Source organism: Bombus affinis, chromosome 6 (genome assembly GCF_024516045.1).
Source record: "Bombus affinis isolate iyBomAffi1 chromosome 6, iyBomAffi1.2, whole genome shotgun sequence".
Lineage (NCBI taxonomy): Eukaryota > Metazoa > Arthropoda > Insecta > Hymenoptera > Apidae > Bombus > Bombus affinis.
The window spans coordinates 10,487,642-10,505,167 of NC_066349.1; the positions used below are offsets into that span (position 1 = coordinate 10,487,642).

The 17,526-nt window shown below is 30.6% G+C and overlaps 4 protein-coding genes across 9 annotated transcripts; 3 read left to right on the forward strand and 1 right to left on the reverse strand.

Annotated features, from left to right (window-relative positions):
* The first annotated feature begins 35 nt into the window (after positions 1-35).
* Positions 36-6,249, forward strand: LOC126918082 (uncharacterized). The gene is made up of 4 exons (XM_050725698.1): positions 36-394; positions 659-4,390; positions 4,466-4,679; positions 4,769-6,249. The coding sequence occupies exons 2-4, from the start codon at positions 686-688 to the stop codon at positions 4,969-4,971; spliced, it is 4,122 nt and encodes a 1,373-aa protein (XP_050581655.1). The 5' UTR covers positions 36-394; positions 659-685; the 3' UTR covers positions 4,972-6,249.
* A 128-nt stretch (positions 6,250-6,377) lies between these two features.
* LOC126918115 (syntaxin-18) lies at positions 6,378-8,532 on the reverse strand. 3 transcript variants are annotated; one of them, XM_050725764.1, is made up of 2 exons: positions 8,390-8,532; positions 6,378-7,843 (listed from the first exon to the last, which is right to left on the reverse strand). In XM_050725764.1, the coding sequence occupies exon 2, from the start codon at positions 7,568-7,570 to the stop codon at positions 6,599-6,601; it is 972 nt and encodes a 323-aa protein (XP_050581721.1). In that variant the 5' UTR covers positions 7,571-7,843; positions 8,390-8,532; the 3' UTR covers positions 6,378-6,598. The 3 variants fall into 3 exon arrangements, with proteins under 3 accessions (XP_050581721.1, XP_050581719.1, XP_050581720.1); XM_050725762.1 differs by having other exon boundaries at positions 8,257-8,398; XM_050725763.1 differs by lacking the exon at positions 8,390-8,532 and adding an exon at positions 7,911-8,201.
* LOC126918116 (coatomer subunit epsilon) lies at positions 8,269-10,159 on the forward strand. The gene is made up of 3 exons (XM_050725765.1): positions 8,269-8,506; positions 8,706-9,194; positions 9,264-10,159. The coding sequence occupies exons 1-3, from the start codon at positions 8,375-8,377 to the stop codon at positions 9,570-9,572; spliced, it is 930 nt and encodes a 309-aa protein (XP_050581722.1). The 5' UTR covers positions 8,269-8,374; the 3' UTR covers positions 9,573-10,159.
* A 339-nt stretch (positions 10,160-10,498) lies between these two features.
* Positions 10,499-16,544, forward strand: LOC126918097 (poly(A) RNA polymerase gld-2 homolog A-like). Of its 4 annotated transcripts, none has more exons than XM_050725725.1 (11): positions 10,499-11,005; positions 11,444-12,198; positions 12,296-12,681; positions 12,761-12,963; positions 13,031-13,314; positions 13,387-13,555; positions 13,648-13,791; positions 13,871-13,999; positions 14,071-14,260; positions 14,338-14,453; positions 14,531-16,544. In XM_050725725.1, the coding sequence occupies exons 2-11, from the start codon at positions 12,016-12,018 to the stop codon at positions 14,692-14,694; spliced, it is 1,968 nt and encodes a 655-aa protein (XP_050581682.1). In that variant the 5' UTR covers positions 10,499-11,005; positions 11,444-12,015; the 3' UTR covers positions 14,695-16,544. The 4 variants fall into 4 exon arrangements, with proteins under 4 accessions (XP_050581682.1, XP_050581685.1, XP_050581683.1 ...); XM_050725728.1 differs by having other exon boundaries at positions 10,502-11,005; positions 12,779-12,963; XM_050725726.1 differs by lacking the exon at positions 10,499-11,005 and adding an exon at positions 11,028-11,367.
* Positions 16,545-17,526: the final 982 nt, after the last annotated feature.

Consider the following 17,526-nt stretch of genomic DNA (forward strand, 5'->3'; position numbering starts at 1 on the left):
TTGGTCAATTCGTAAATGTGCCTTGTTACCTAGCCGCGAAACCCTGCAAATCTAGAATTACATAATCTATGATTACTAAAAGTGGCGATGGCGTTTTATGGCCTGTATTGCTTTGTGTCTAAAAAGTGGAGTTTTCGTGGTATTTTCTATGGGAGACTGATTTATTAATGTAATTTTTGAGATTAGTAATAAAAAGAAGTGCGTGATCAAAACGTGTACGAGGTACAAGGTTAGAAAGAGCAAGTGTGAAAGTAGCGGGCAGAAGGAATACATGAGCTCCCGCTTCGGACGGCCGGCGAACATATTTATCTTCGACAGCAAATGTAATATTTTGACAAGGAGGTACAAATAATTCAATTGAAAAAATACGCCTCATTGTGCGTAATCAATTGTGGTACGTTTCACTTTTTATAACTTGAGATTTCCGAGAAATTTTCGTGATCACATGATGTTCCCGCCGTAACCTTCTATTCTCGTTGTAAACACCGTATTGATATATAGGGTGTCCTTGAATTTCGCTTCGATCTTTTTTTATGCTTTATCTCGATTTTTATGAATTAGCAATTTGAATTTATTCGTTTTAAAATACATAACTTTAAGAGTTATCCATAAGGGGAATTAAATTAATAAATTTTCATTAATATATTTTTAATTCCAGTATGTTAGCAAAAAAAAGGTAAAAAATATGTCAGAAATAGAAAAGATAGAAAATAGTACAATGGAAAATCAAGATATATGTTCTGAAAGTTTTGAAAAGAGCAAGGTTTTGATATCTAGTGAAGCCAATAGTTTGAATGAAAGTCAAGATTTTCATCTAATAGATACAAGCGATGATGAATCGCAACGAAATTTAGAAAATACAAAAGATGAAAAAACATTATCTTTTGTCTCTGGTGATAACGCAGGATCAACTTTGAATGAAATAAAACTAACGGCTGAGCATATAGCAAAGCTTGATGTACAGAATGATGATATTATAAAAGTAGAAGATACGCAGGACATTGAAGTTATGAAGGAAAAGGAAAAACAGGACATAGAGCCATCTAAAAAGGAAGAGGAGAAAGAGGTTAATGAAAGTAGTACCTTTGAGAATAAAGACAAATTTTCTGATGATGAAAATGAAGAAATAATACACTGCACACCATCTGAGGTGTCTTCACCATCTAAGAAACAAGGTGGTACTAATATAATAAGTCTAAAACGTAAAATGGGTTCATTTACTGAACCACCTACAAAAATTTTAAGAACATCATCTAGGGAAGATGTATCAGTGCCTGAGAAACTAGTACAGGAAGAAGAAGAAAATTGGAATTTTCATCATGAATTTCCTAAAAATTGCTCTAACACAAATATCATAATTGCAGAAACTCAGGATGTTGGAGAAGATGACAACATGAAAGAAATGATAGAATTGTCAATATCATGTAAAGAAAGAGATAGAGATGAAAACCATCTGGAATTGGAAATGAAAGATTATGAAATAGATAAGAAAAAAAATTTTAATGATATATCAAAACTACATCAAGCTATTACAAAGAGAGACCTTAATGAAGAGACATCAGAGGTAAAAAATGTATCACAATCTAATGAAAATAGAGTAATACAGGTTCAAACAAAAGAGAAGGACTGTACGTCTTCTCTAAAAACTGTTGCAGTTGAGAAATTAAAAGCGGATTTGAATAATAAAAATACAGATAGCATTAGAACAATTGAAGCAGAAGATAGTAAAGTAACATACAGTGAAAAAGCAGAAGATATGGAAAATGGTATTGAGCCTAAAAGAAACATCAGTTCAGAAGAAAACAGTAGCAATGTTCAAGAAATATCAATGTCTAAAGAAGTATGTGAATCTCACTCTAACATGTATTCTGGGAGCATATCCAAATCGCGAATGAGCATAGAACTTATATATGATAAAACTACTGTTCACGAAGCTAAGCCGAGATCCAAAGAATTAGTAGAAATTGATGAGGATGGAGAGAAGATAGTATTAGATTCGTCTCAAGAAGATTCTGGCGGAAAAACCGAGAGTAAGAGTGTCCTAGATAATACAAAGTCTGATACAATATACAAAAGTTGTTACGACAGTAAAAATAGTAGCGAATTTAGTTATAAATCGATAGAAAATGCCAAAGAATCATCCCTTGATTCGGTTAAATCCAGTGGTAAATTGGTAAACGGAAGTAGTGAATCAAAAAAATGCGATACCGACAGTACAGCTAGTTTACAATCAGACACATTTAACGATATGCCAGTTCTTGATAAAGCAGATAACATTGCCACATCCGTACATAATATAAACAAGCAAGTTAAATCAATTTCTATACTTAAAGACAGCGATCATGCTGACTTATTAAGTGTAAGTGACAATGAGCCTGATGTTTTTATAGTAGATGACAAAAGTAAGTCGAACTCGATTCACAGTAGTACTATCACAAAAGCCTTACAAATGGAAAAAGAAATTGGTATGTATGTTAGAATGAAATGTTTATTACACATTGATGAAGGCACAAAGGAATTTCTAAGTAAAGAAATCATTGGTGTGCAATGTGAGACTGTTGCTACAGACAGTTGCTCCACTTTAACCAGACAGAAAAACAATGATACATCTGCTTCATTGGCAGACATTTCTGGGAATGACAATAAGGAAATATCTCCTGGATCAGTAAACAGTAACCCGCAATTATATCAGCTGAATCCTTCCAGGCTTTCATTTGCTTCAACAATCAGCTTAAGTTCCGCATCTAGTGCCGCTTCACTGGCAGCCAAGCTTGCGGTAAGAGATAGTACACATTTCTCGTTACCGAGAATACCGGCGAAACATGCGAAAAGACACGGCCAAGATATTCATTCGCTGAATGATAAACACGCAATAGACGAAGCGTACGAACGTCTAAGCAAAGAATGGCAAAACAGTCATCTTCTTGCAACAACTATTTTAAACTTTGCAAATACCGAACTCACTGGAGTTGATGCATACAATGTTAGCAACGAGAGGATAGACGACCAGTTACAAAAGATTCGGTCTTCTACGCCAGAAGTATCACAAGATATAATTCAGTTACAAACTCCTAAAAGCACAAAGAAGAGCAAAGCAGTAAAGAGGCCAAGAAGTAGAAGCACCAAATCAGATAATCAGTCAAATGGAGTGAACAAGATTTCAAAGGTATTAAATCTCGCAGAGAGCATTAATACACCGAATAGAAAAAAGAGCAAAACGGAACATACGGATAATATATCGAGTATTATAAATGTTTCAACGAAATCCGAATCGCATATAATAGCAGATGAATTAATTGGTAAGGCTGTATTCGCTAAATGGTCCGACAATAATTATTATCCCGGTACAGTTATCGATAAAATAAAGACGAAATATAAGGTAAACTTCTATGACGGAAAAAATAAAATACTTATAGAAGATTTTGTTATACCGATACCGAAAGTTTTAAAAGAGGGTTTATCCGTGTATGCCGCTACCAAGAATTACGATTATGGATCGTGCGGTATAATCATCAATGCTGAGATTGTAAATAACGAAGTATATTACACAGTAGAGACAGACGAAGGAGAAAAGCTAGAAGTTCAAATCAAGGATCTCTCTTTATCAGCTGATCAGGCTCAAGTGCTGAAAGAGGAAATCAATTTGGGGAATAAGAGTCTTCCATCTACGCCAAAGCATTTAGGGCAAATAACATTAGATAATATGGTTGATGGAAAAAGACGTTCGAAACGAATCGCCACTCCCAGTTTTTCTACTCCTAAATCTAAACTAATTCAGACTCCTACAAACAAAATTGAAGTAGAACCATCTGTATCGGGTATAACGTCATCGATTAAAAAAGAGAAGAAAATACCCTTTGAAAGTGATGGCGTTTCCAGCGACTCTAATGTTTCTGTAAAGGACGAAGTCTTTTCTATTGGAGTACAACCTGAAATAATTGGAACCCCGTATGAGCAAGTTGTAAAAGGTCCACAAAATCGAATTAAAAGCAAATCGAGAAGTAAAAAAAAAGTAGATGATGAAGAAACCATTGCAATGTTTGGTCCAATTCCGCGTACAGATTCGAATCTGTTTAAAGGCATGTCTTTCCTTCTTACCTGCGCATCCGTAGAGACTATCGATCGATTTCAAGATGATAAAGATTCAGATCCAGGAACCGAAGATGAGATAGAATGGTCGAAAAAGCCTTTTATAAGAGATAGATTAAACAAGCAAATAGTGGCAGGTGGCGGAAAAGTCTACACTGACTTCAGTGAAATCCCACAAGACGAGTACAAAAATACAAAATTAATAACGAACGTGCCAAACACAACTGCGAAGACTCTGTTGTGTCTTTCGGTCGGTATACCCGCTTATAATCATAATTGGATAATAAGATGTTGTCAGGAGGTAAGTATTGTAATTCTAGTACTCTTATACAAAAATTTATTATTTTTTGTAGTTTATAATTGTCGTATTTTACAGGGAAAATTTGTAAATCCAGCAGAAGATGGATTACCAGCGGGATGGAGTTTGGATAAAAATTCATATATCGAAATGTTCCAAAGACAAAGCAACAAACCATTGACTCAGGTTGTTGTGATAATTCCAGTTGTAGAGTCTGAAAAACAATTTGCTCCATTTTGGCGCCAAATTTGTGAAAACGCAGGTGCTGTTATTATATTAGCGGATAAAGCAGGTATGAATATTTTTTATGATGAAAACTTTGTAAATTGAAAATGTAATATTAAGTATTGATACTAAATAAGACTTTTAATCAATTTTTAGATGTAATGGAAAGTTTTGTACAGGGAACTGTAGTTCTTACAAATAGTTTGTGCCCATCCTGGGCAGTGGAGAAGGCTAATAAACTACAAATTCCATTACTTTCTACAACATGGATTGTCCAATGTTTGATAGAAGGAAAATTTTGTCCGTATGATGCAAGTGTTCGTTATAAATATAATTATAAAAAAAATTTGGTACATTAAATGATCGAGAAATTACATCTATAATCTCGGAAGCAGGTGAGATCCTGTTTTTGTAAATTACAAAAATCTCTTACTTTTACTGTATCATTCTAAATATATTTGATAAATGGAAAATATTATTTCTCTCGTTATCAGACACCTTAAAGCACATCTATTTGTTTATACATTTATCAATTGCAAAGTACTACTACCAGTTTAAAACTATTATTTTAGTGGTTTTCCAATGTCAAAAATCTTTTGATAGGTGTCTGATAGAAGAATTAAATTAAGGTAGTTAAGTATGATTCCTTAAATATAATATGTTATGTAAAGTTAGTTTATGTTCAAAAATATTGAAACATATTTTATATAATAACACTGTATACTGTATGAATATTTGGTGTAAAGATTTCTCTTTTTGTGATTTCTTATTATACAGAACTTACATATGCTTATTACACCGTATTGTTTATCACTTTAAAAAAAAGGTAGAGTTAGAATTTTGTAACATTTTGTATAAATCAAATTCTAAATCAAAAATGATTTTTGTAAAAAAAGAAAACAAAAAGCAAATGAATTGTAAACAAACAAATTTTAAAAAACGTTCCATAATTAATTTATAATCGCAATTTATGCGATTCCATATTATTATTTCATTTACATCAAAATTTTTTATGCTGATAAGATTGTTTTAAGTATCGTTTTGCTAGAGGCAAAAAGATATACAAATATAATATAACTAGAAATCTAATAATAATTCATATTTACATTAATGTTGTAAATAACTGGATATTGTTTTTTCCATATTAGCTTATTCACTATAATCAAACAACGCATTTAATTATACACGAATTATTATTATATTTCAAGAGCAATTTTCTCCTCATATTTACATAGGTAATTATTTGTTTCTAAAAAACAAAACAAACTTTGCGTTATCGGGGAAATAGGCAGTTTGCTATAAGAATTATTTTTGTATTAAGACGCGATTCTAATTTGAGTTTATTAGTTTTTATTTGGGAAATTCACAGCAAATATTAAAATAACTCTGTAAATCAAAGTTAATAATGGGTGGTGTATCCTGTAAATATTTTTTTACATAAAATTATAGTGACAGATCTTAAAATCTATTTACATTATACTTTTTATGTACTGGATATATATCCCATCAGTAAGGAATTTATAGAACTCTTATTACTTATTCATAGCGGGTATATGTTCAGTAAAAAACAAATATCAAGCAGGTTGCCTCTAAATACTTTAAAGTAAGATAGCATATATGATCTTTAAGTGATAAAGTGCGATACTTTCATTAATTTACAGAATGACTTTCTGTTAAACCAAATATCAATAGGACAACAAAAAAAAAAAAAAAGGAAAAGAAATTGTATGTGGCAGTTGCACATGTGCGAATGTGTATATATAAGTAAATATATACTACAAATTTTATTATGTAAGATGTAGCTATTATGTAAAATGTTTGGGGATAAAATACAGTGACATATTTTGGCAAATATTTTGTTCATTTTCATTAACAATCTAGTAGGACATATAAGTATTATGCATATTAATATTTCACATATAGTACAACGACCTTCAGAAATATGTACAAACAATTGTAATAAAATAACACATTCACTTCTTTATTTTAAGGATTATACCAATCGAGAAATAACAGAGAGAATGACATAACTAAAAGAAAGAAAAGAATCCACACTCGAAGCCCAGCATTCCTTTGAATCGCTTGCCTAATTTGCTCATTAGCATCTTTTACGTTTTCCGTCGATCCAACGACATTCGTCATTAAACGATCTAAGTCCTTGTCTTGATCCAATACTTTTTCTGTGAATATTTCTTGAAGTTCTGCTATATGTACAACTTTACTTTCTATTTGTTTCACTTCTTCCGTTAATGTGTTAAGTTCATTATATAGTTGCTTGTTTTCTGCCTCTAAGGTCTGTATATCTTCAGGCGATATTTTTTCTTCATACATCAGTGCATTTACATCACCATTCATTTCTTGTATTTTCATAGCACTAGATTTATTAGAATCAATTCTACTTTCCTTATCTTCGGCTTCATTTGTGTTTAAGCTAGGTTTTTCCACTTTAGGTTGTATCTGTTTGATAGGCTTTGTATCCAACTCTAGTTTGGCAATTTTTCTTACTTCTATCGCTCTCTTTACTTGTATTGCTTTTTGTTCTGAGTAGATCTTACAAACATTCTTTAGGTAATCCTCAATTAATAACAACATAATTTCTCTGTGTTCTAAGTTTTGTGGAGAAACTTCAGAACCTGCTATTTCTCTTCTTAAATCCTTGATTAATTGGGAACAGGTACTCATTATTTTTTGTGCACCAATATCAATTTTATCACGATCTCCATCTGACATGCTTGGTACATTTGACAAATAGTTTGAAAAATTTAGGTATGCTTTACGGTTCTCCAATAGGAATTCACGTAATTTGGAAATTTGTGCAACAACACCTTGAGCTTTAATAAAAAAGGCACTTTTATTCTTTGCCCTTTTTAGGTTCCGTGTATTATCATTAATTCCTAATGCTTTGTTACGAAGACTAACAGTTTGCACGCTTACTTTAAATAGTGTACTAACATCCATTTTTAATTGTTGTTTAAATGAACTTTTTCATATATTTGATAAAAAAAAAGAATATCTTATTTTACGTTCACCAATAGCAGCTTTATAGCATTCAATAGAAGAAGACAAAGTTTAAAATAAAACTAATTGTAATTTTTGGATCATACAGGAATTGGTATGTATAATACTTTAGAAAATTTATATATGAAAATGTCGTCTCATATCCCAATAAAATTGTTTACCTTACTTTATAAAGTTCATTGCATTATGCTGTAAAATATCACAATGCTTAACCTAAAAATAAAAAAGATCTTAAAAATACGGGAAATGACATCGCTTAAACAATTAAAAAAGAATGTACCATTAATGCGATAAATAACTTAATATGTATAGGCGTATAATACTATAATGAAGCCATTGCAATTGTCTCATTTACTACCTCAATGACGAAACAAATTGTATTATGATTTTTGAAATAATGATTTATAATTTATACACACAATTGTTTGTATACGATATAATTAATATATTTGCATATATTCTATTTTACAATTTTTTACGACGTTTAAAAACAGATATTCCAGAAAATATGTTAAGGATATGATAAATGGAAAATATTAAATTTAATCATTAATACACGAAACTGTATTTAAAATCGAAGAACGTATACTTGAATTAAGTCGTCTAAGTTAAAAGAAAAGACTAACCTTAAAATTTGGAAAAAAATGATCAAATTTAAAAAATATATAAAATTGAATTATTCTCATGGAACGAAATAGTCGGTATTGCAGTACACGATTTTTGAAAACCGGAACACGTAGCTGAATGAAACAGTATTACCGAAATGACAAGATGGCACGTCAGCAGCAAGCAGACGTCGACGAACTTTTCGACGTGAAAAATCACTTTTATATTGGAAACTATCAGCAATGTATCAACGAAGCACAAAAAATAAAGGTTTGTTTATTCAAAGTACATTTCCTTCAAACAATATCCTTGCTTCTTCTCTTTATTAAAGGTATTTTTTCCAATACCATCAAAACGAACTATTTTACTCTTTATTTCCATGATGTTAATCTAATTTTTATTCATGCATGTTAAAAATAAATTCTAGTTACTTAAAATAGAATGTTAATATCATTTTTTGTTTTTATAGTCATCTTCGCCAGAGGTGACGATGGAACGAGATGTGTTCCTCTATCGTGCGTACATAGCGCAACGAAAATTCCGTGTTGTGCTAGATGAAATTAATAATTCTTCCCCTCCTGATTTACAACCACTGAAAATGTTGGCGGATTATTTTGCGAATCCTGCTCGCAGAGAGGTGATTGTCACCGAATTGCAACAAGCGACCAACCGCGCTGATTACGATAATCATAACTTCCTAATCGTTGCTGCAACCATCTACTATCATGAAAAGAACTTAGAGGCAGCACTTAGGATACTTCGTAATGTAGATCACTTAGAATGTCTAGCCCTAACGCTACAGATTTACTTAAAAATGGATCGGTTAGATCTTGCAAAGAAAGAGTTGCTAACTATGCAGGAGAAGGATGATGATGCCACTCTGACACAACTAGCACAGGCATGGCTAAATATAAGCAGTGGTGGAGATAAGTTACAAGATGCTTATTACATATTTCAAGTACGATCATATATGTATTGCATGAAATGTTCAATTAGAAAGCAATTTATTAATGTATTATGATTTTAGGATATGATAGACAAACATTCCAGTACGAGTATGTTATTAAATGGTCAAGCTACTTGTTTCATTGGGCTAGCTAAATATGAAGAAGCTGAAACAGCTTTGCAAGAATCTTTGGACAAAGATAGTAACAATCCAGACACTTTAATCAATATGATTGTCCTTTCTCAGCATATGGGAAAGCCGCCTGAAGTTGCTAATCGTTATTTGAGTCAACTGAAAGATTCACATTTGGAACATCCATTTGTTAAAGAATATTTACAGAAAGAGATAGAATTTCAAAGGCTCAGGAAACAGTATTCTTCATCCACCTAAATCATACCAAATCATAGCATTTTATGAATTAAGGTTTAAACAGAAGTATCAAAAACAATGTAATAATACAAATTCTAGATGCAAAGTGCTATGAGGTTAGAGTGCTATTGCAGGGTAAAACGCACTTCTACATGAATTCAAGTCCTTGTTCTCTGTAGAGGAGTATTCATTTCCTTTTTTTCAGTTTAGTGATTTTATACGAGGTATTTCACTTTTGCATGAAATTTTTACAGTAATTGGCAAATAAAAAAGATAGATGAACGAAACAATTTACAATTTTTACATATATAATTAAGAAGACGTATAAAAGAAATATAATTAGGTATCTACTCTTCATCCACTCTCTCAATAAAATATTTATAAGAATTAACAATATGGCTGCCATTTTATATTACAGTTATAAGACAAATCTATGAAACGAATATCAGATAAAATTTCAATTTGCATGCATTTTGACATACATTAAACGAGAATGTATGTGTTAATACAAATTTCATCTCATATATTATTACAGTATAACGACTTATTCCATATATGGGTATACTGATAACAAAAAGAAGCATGAAATATACATTCAACTAAATGAATTTGCTACTATTTTCCTTCTCATTATAAGTAGATTACAAATGTTTATGCAAATTCATATTTTTCTGAACACTTTGTAAATGTTATAAGTAAATTGCAAATTCTTATGGATTAATGCAAAATTTAAAGATACAAAACTACACAGAATTGATACAACATATAAAGATGTATAGAATATCCAAAGTAAAGTATATATTATATATATATATATATTATAGTATATATTAGCGGACTAAACGAATCTTCACTTAAATTCTTTTTTAATTGTGTTCATAAAAATATAAATTTGCATATTTGCAGTCTAGTCGTAACTTTGCACATTTTATTTTATTTTTAATTTTATATATTGTACGTAAATTCTATATACTTCTACTCTTTAATAAACGCATAACATCCGGTAGTCTAATTATAGATAAAATAATCGAACGATCGGCAACTTTTCTCATTGCTCCTTTGGTAAATCACGATTTCTTCTAACGCCATCTGACGTTGCATTTCGTAAATATCTAGTGTCAAGTCGAAAAACGTTTATTATATGGAAGAATTCGAAAATTTAAACGGGCAAGTTTAGTAAGTCGGAATGCGTTAAAAGTGTCAAGACTCTCGTGCAAATCCCGAAGACGTGATCACCGCAGGAAAATACGTATTTCGTTGTTTTGAAGATCATATATCATTTACCGGATTCCGGCGGGAGATACAATCGTGAAACCAAGGCACTTTTGAATATCGTATCGTTCTCTATTAATCACTTGAGAACGATCAGGAATCACAGATCCGTGGGTTTTTTTCTTAGAGAAATATCGCGTTAGATCGAGAACAGATATTTGTAACATGGCGACTCAGAATAGGTATATTATCAATTTCTGATTATATTATTAAAATGACGGTGAATGCTAATGCTAGTCTATAATTGTCCATAATTTTGATCCCTGTTGTTGCATCGTCTTCATCGGTTTTCTGATTCTTCTAATTTTCCCACTTTTCTTAACTAACCATTTTCCCTGTTATTTACATGATAGATAGTTTTTTTCTGTATATGATTCGTATCAAAATAACTGATTGTGGTACCTCTGTGTATTAAATATAATCTATAATCATCGTTACGTGTTTAGAGTCAATTTTCTAATTATATAGTGTTATTACATATCAGTGTCTAACCTATAATATAGAAAATCTTCACGTAGTAAATATTATATAGATACATAGATTGGTATACGAGAATTAGTAGTAAAATTATTATATTCGAATCGATGATGAATTTTGTTAATGATTTTTTGTGTTTGCAGGAATGCACTTTGCAAGTCGTGAATCTAGACCCTTTGCTAAGAATTCGAAAAATAGAAGTGTTCAATATTTAAACGTCACAACGGCCGATCAAAAGTACTATCTACTGTTGAAATTAAATAATAATAAATGAGATACAATAAGAGAAACGAGTTCAGGGATTTATTGAAGGTCGTAGAGAAATGAGATATATTAAAATATAAGATACATGGTTTATATTTAAAGTGTTCTCCTGGAATTTATGTTATTTGTTCGACTATTAATCAGACAGTTAACATTTTGCATTAATTTAACTTATTTCTTTACAAATTATATTTAAAATGTTTAGATATATGCTATATATCCAATGAAAAAATACAACAGGAAAAGGTTGAATTTGTGAATGATAAATGTGTAGCTATATTTTTTTGTTAATGAATTTTATTTTCAAATCGAAATTTATTACAAATTTATGTAAATAATACTCACATATTTAGTGCATTATATAGTATAATACTTGCCTTGTTAAGAAGTACAAAAGTTCCTCTAGATTTAAGTACTATATTTTGTAGCATTTTATATATTTATTTTGACTATGTATCATACTGTGTATCCACCACAAATAATGGTGCAGATAATGGGTGGCCAACAGGCAAATGGACAGTGTCCACCAATTCAACCACATACAATGCACATTCATGGTGCAAGTGCATTCCATCAAGCAGAATATGTAAAATATCACACAGATGCTTGCTCTCAGAACAGACATATGATTCAAGTATGTTCTTAAGTTTATTATATTTAACAAATTTCTAAATATTAGTATATTCCAATAATGGACTAAATGCATTTGAGTACAAGCGGTATTCTTGCAGACAGGATCTTATCCATTGGAGCTATTGATGGGGGTTGAGATACCATCTTTAAGGCATGTGGAGTATATGCAGTCAAATAATGGCACACAACGAGGACACTGGCAGAGACATGTAAATACATCCAACAACACATCTCTTATACCTTCTCCACATTTTACTTTTAGACCAAACAATAACGGTTTGGCAAATAAAAAATCAAACTGGTATAATAAATTGAGTAAAAGAACTTCTTTCCGAGAGTCTTTCGTAAATAACGAAAAATACGGCAGTGATAGCGGCTTCAGTTCACGATCTCCCACACCGAATAAACATCACATCGATAGCAGTCGAACAGAGAGCTCGGATGAACGAGATTCTGTAATTTCTTCGGTAGAACAAAGTATGAAGTGAGTATTATTCATTTAAATAAATAAAAACAATTAGATCGGTTATAAGTAATATTATTTTTCAATATGTAAAAATCAGGAAATTATTCTCTTACAGAAAATCACACAAGATGCTTCCAAGTAGCGTTACAAACAACAGAGTAGTGCAATATGGTATAATTTCAAATAGTCCTATGCACCAATATTATCAGAGTCAAAGATCTATTAATTGCTATCCCGCTACTATGTCAACATCTAGGAGTCAAGTACAAACGTATCAGAATAAAAGAAGGTATCATTCAGGTACGTTCATATTGATAATACACAAATTGATTTGTTCATTTACTTCAGAAATAAATTATAATTCTAGGAAGGAACAGTCCACCTCCTCAAAGATCACCTAGAAATAAAAGATACATGGGATTCTTATCACCCAATTATCATGTGTTTCCTAGATACGGAATTGCTCCAGATCGATTTTTAGCTAGATCACATTTGGTTGAAGTAACCCGTACACCGGACGATTTACTTATTGGATCGGTTTGGGATAGACTTTCGAAAGAAATTTGGTCAAAATTTATGTTAAATCAACAGACTGAGATTGTTTATAGGAACAAGATGATGCTTTGGAGATATCTTTATGTTTATATTAAGGTAATATATGACTATTTGATTCTGACTTGTTTACCTATGAATGGATATTTAAGTTGAGGTGATCATTTTCAGACTGCTTTTCCAAAATATGGTTTATTCTTGGTTGGCTCTACGATGAATGGTTTTGGGTCTGATAATAGTGATGTTGACATGTGCCTTTTAGTGAGGCATACAGAAATGGATCAAAGGAATGAGGCTATTGGGCATTTAGAACAAATATTAAAATGCCTCAAGAGATGTGGTATGTTAGTTTAAGTATTAGTTTCACATTAAGAAGCAGATATTAATTTTATATCAATTTGAATTAATCAAATAACCTTTTTATACTAACAGATTTTATAGAACAATTAGAACTTATACAAGCAAAGGTGCCAATTCTAAAGTTCTACGATTCAATACAAAATTTAGAAGTTGATTTAAATTGTAATAATGCTGTTGGCATTCGGAATACTCATCTTCTTTACTGTTATTCTCGGAGTAAGATGATTATTAGATAAAAAATATTTTGTTTATGTACAATGTTTTAATTTCTGAAATTATTTTCACTATTTTGCAGTTGATTGGAGGGTGAGACCATTAGTACTTGTGGTTAAACTTTGGGCTCAATCTCAGAATATCAACGATGCCAAGAACATGACAATATCCAGTTATTCCTTAGTTCTTATGGTCATTCATTTTTTGCAGTGTATGTATTGGATTTACATTATATGATACTAATATATATATGTATATATATATTCTTTATTCTTTTTTTAGGTGGTGTTAATCCACCAGTTTTACCATGTTTACATTCACTTTATAAGGGCAAATTCGCACCACATACAGACATTCATTGCATAGATATCCAAGAAGAATTGAACATTCCAGTTTCCATACTTCGGCCTAAGAATCGACAAACTTTAGGGGAATTGTTTGTGGAATTTTTTCGATATTACGTCATGTTCGAGTAAGTACAAAGAAAAAAAAATATATTAGAGTATATTTCCATAAAATAAAAGTTTAAATAAAATAAAATTCAATCAGTTTCAATCAGTATGCGATATCAGTTCGGCTGGCAAATAAAATAGCAATAGAAGAATGTCGAAGGGCACGATCTTATAAAAATGACCCTCATCAATGGAAGTATCTATGTATCGAAGGTGAGTTATGTGATAATTTAAAAATTATTAGAGAAAGAAAGATGTTCTGTACTCATGGAATGTCTACATATCTACAGAACCATTCGATCTAACTAACACTGCTAGATCAGTTTATGATCCGGATGTTTTTGCAAGGATTAAACATGTCTTTGATTGTACATACCAAAACTTAAAAGAGCATCATGACCTAGCCAGGATATTCATCAAGGTGGATTCTACTTCACCCTATATCGTGACGTAATCACGTTTGTGCAGGCTGGTACAAAAATACTCACATTATCTAGCATAATTTTATATTTGAAAAACGGTTTATTTTTGCAATTGGCCTCTTTCGATATAATTCGAGGCAATTCGACTGATACCACTTGAGATAAAAAAGTACAATGAGGTAATTTTACATTTACCTAGAGCTAATATGCTCGTATCTTGTGATAATAGCCTGCGCTTTTGTGCAACGGCTCATCTGTTGCGTTTATAAGCTCGAGTTTTTCTCTCGTCTTGTTTCGTTTCTGTTTTATTTGCTTTTTTATAAACATATAAAACCACTCACAGAGAGCTCTAATACGATAAAAATAGAATATTCATAAACTTCCTTTAAACATTTAATATGAAAATGTAGCATTCGCGACTCTATAAAAAATGACACTAAATCAAATCGAATATTCGATAGTAGTAATTGTATGTATATGAATGAAACACTTTTTTTTGTACAAAAACATTATTATCGTTTTCAGAATCTTTTCAAGTTCACTTCGGTTCGTATGCTTTTTTATATATAAAGTTTTTTTTCCCTTTTTCAAAATTCTCAAATACGAAAATACGGTGCCTTACATTTATAGGCTACTATAATTTATTCGATACGTAGCCTCCCATTGATCTAAAAAGTATGATGCAAAGGTCTTAATTGCCCTTGAAAATTACTTCTAGTAAAAATCAAAATGGGTTCAATGCAATGTAAAAAATGAAAGAAAAAAGCATATATTTAAAATTAGAAGAATGACATGTCATCGAATTTTCTTTCGACTATATAAAATATTTATATGCAAGATGAAAAGTACTTATTCTTAATTTAATAAACATAGAGAACTTAAATTTACACATAAAAAAGCATTTTAAAAAATATCTCCTTGAGATAATGAAAAAAAAATTAAAAAGCAGAAAAGATAAAAAATTGTTGTTCGAGAAAAAGAAAAAATAAAAAAAATATAAAAATAAAAAAAAAGATGTTAACTAGATGTACATCAATATTGTCAACAATAACAGCAAAAGATTAGTTAAAATCAATTGGTCATCTTACTAACATAGTGATGATTAAATTCCGATTATTTATATCATGTGCCAAACAAATAAATTATTTTCGTCTTTACTTCGTGATTCACGCATTCTACCCGATATGTACTTCTTAAAGAAAAAATATTCTCTATGAATAATTATATATTAAAAAAATTTACAAGTAGACTGAACATCACTAGTATATTATATATTATTATATTTGCAATAGCGTTTCTTCTAAGGTGAATCAATCATCAAAGTTCCTATTTTCAATTTAAAAAGAAATAAAAAATCTTTTATTCCAGTTCTAGTCTAATTTTGACTAGTCTTTCATATGAAAAATAACATATTAGATATTTAACATAATGTATAATAAAAACATAAGGCTGTGTTAACAGTATGAAATCTGTGAAATGCTGTGTACAATCTTTGGGCCTGTGCAAATTGAAATATGTTATTTATAAATCAAATATTAAAATTAACGATTTGTTAAAGAAAAAAGTCATTATTTTTATCAAAATTTCCTTTCGTATGTACTGAACGATTTAGTCAAATTTTCGAATGATTAGCGTAAACAATGTATGTCATATGTATATTGGCAGGCCTAATATATTTTTCTAATTAATTTACTTATTTTTGTAACTGATATAAAATGAAAACTAAATAGTGTTAAGTATCTTCTTTCGCTCAACTGGAAACTCGTAATCTCGTTTATTGTCAATTCTACGCACATGTTATACAAAATTTTAAGGCGATAATATCAAATTTTTGTAATTTAGATTTTGTTGTTAAATAAAAACTATTTATATACACATAGAATGTGACCATTAATTAATCATATTATTATAAAATTTTATCGAAAGATTAACTTTAATCGAAAAGTGGTGTACAACATGTGATACTTTATAGGTTAGAAACGAACGAAATAAATTTGTTTCTTTTCAAATTAAATTTATTCATTTTCTTAAGATTTCACAATGAATTTCCATACTATATTCTGCAGTTAGCGGTGCGCTGTTGGTCGGAAAGAAGAAAAGAAAACAATTTTGTGTCATATAATGTGTTGTCTTGCTTTTTTTCTCTCATTTTTAATTTGTTATATGAGTCAATTATCAAATTCATTACCGCGAGAAGCCAGTATAAACAGAAAATAGAGAAAAAAGAAAAATAAAATAGCAGGGGATATATGAAGGTAAGAAAAGAACAAAAAAGAAGAAAGTATCTAAATTAAAAGAATTAGCAGATAGAACGATGCTTTAGTCAGTACATTAGAACTAATAAAATACTTTGAACACTAAATGGACTACTTTATACCGTTATAGATAAGAATAATATTCAAAATCCAAGTAATTTCTTGTTTTTTCCCAGTATTCCTTTTCTCAAAACTGCAGTTGTCTGTATCTGAAAGATGCTGTTAAAGGATTATAATGTTAATGATTGGATTCAACATTCCCATTTTCTCCCGCTTTTTCTTTTTTTTTAGAGTACATTGTCTTAATTGTTTCAATGTACATTGTGATTCGTCACTTTTTTAGTCATTCATCTGCAAGTCGTATAAAAGAAAAAACACAAATACTGAATGAAATTGTTTTTTTTCATTCTTGCGCGCTCTCTCGACCCCTGCGGTAAATAAAATATATACAATATATATACCGGTCTAAGCAGAAAAGATAGAAATTAATTAACATGATCAAAAATTAATAGGATTCCTTATCGGATAGCGTAATGTCAATTATCACGCCAAGCTTCTGAGAAAGGATTCCTCCTTCACGATGATACTCAAGTGTCGGCCTCATACTGT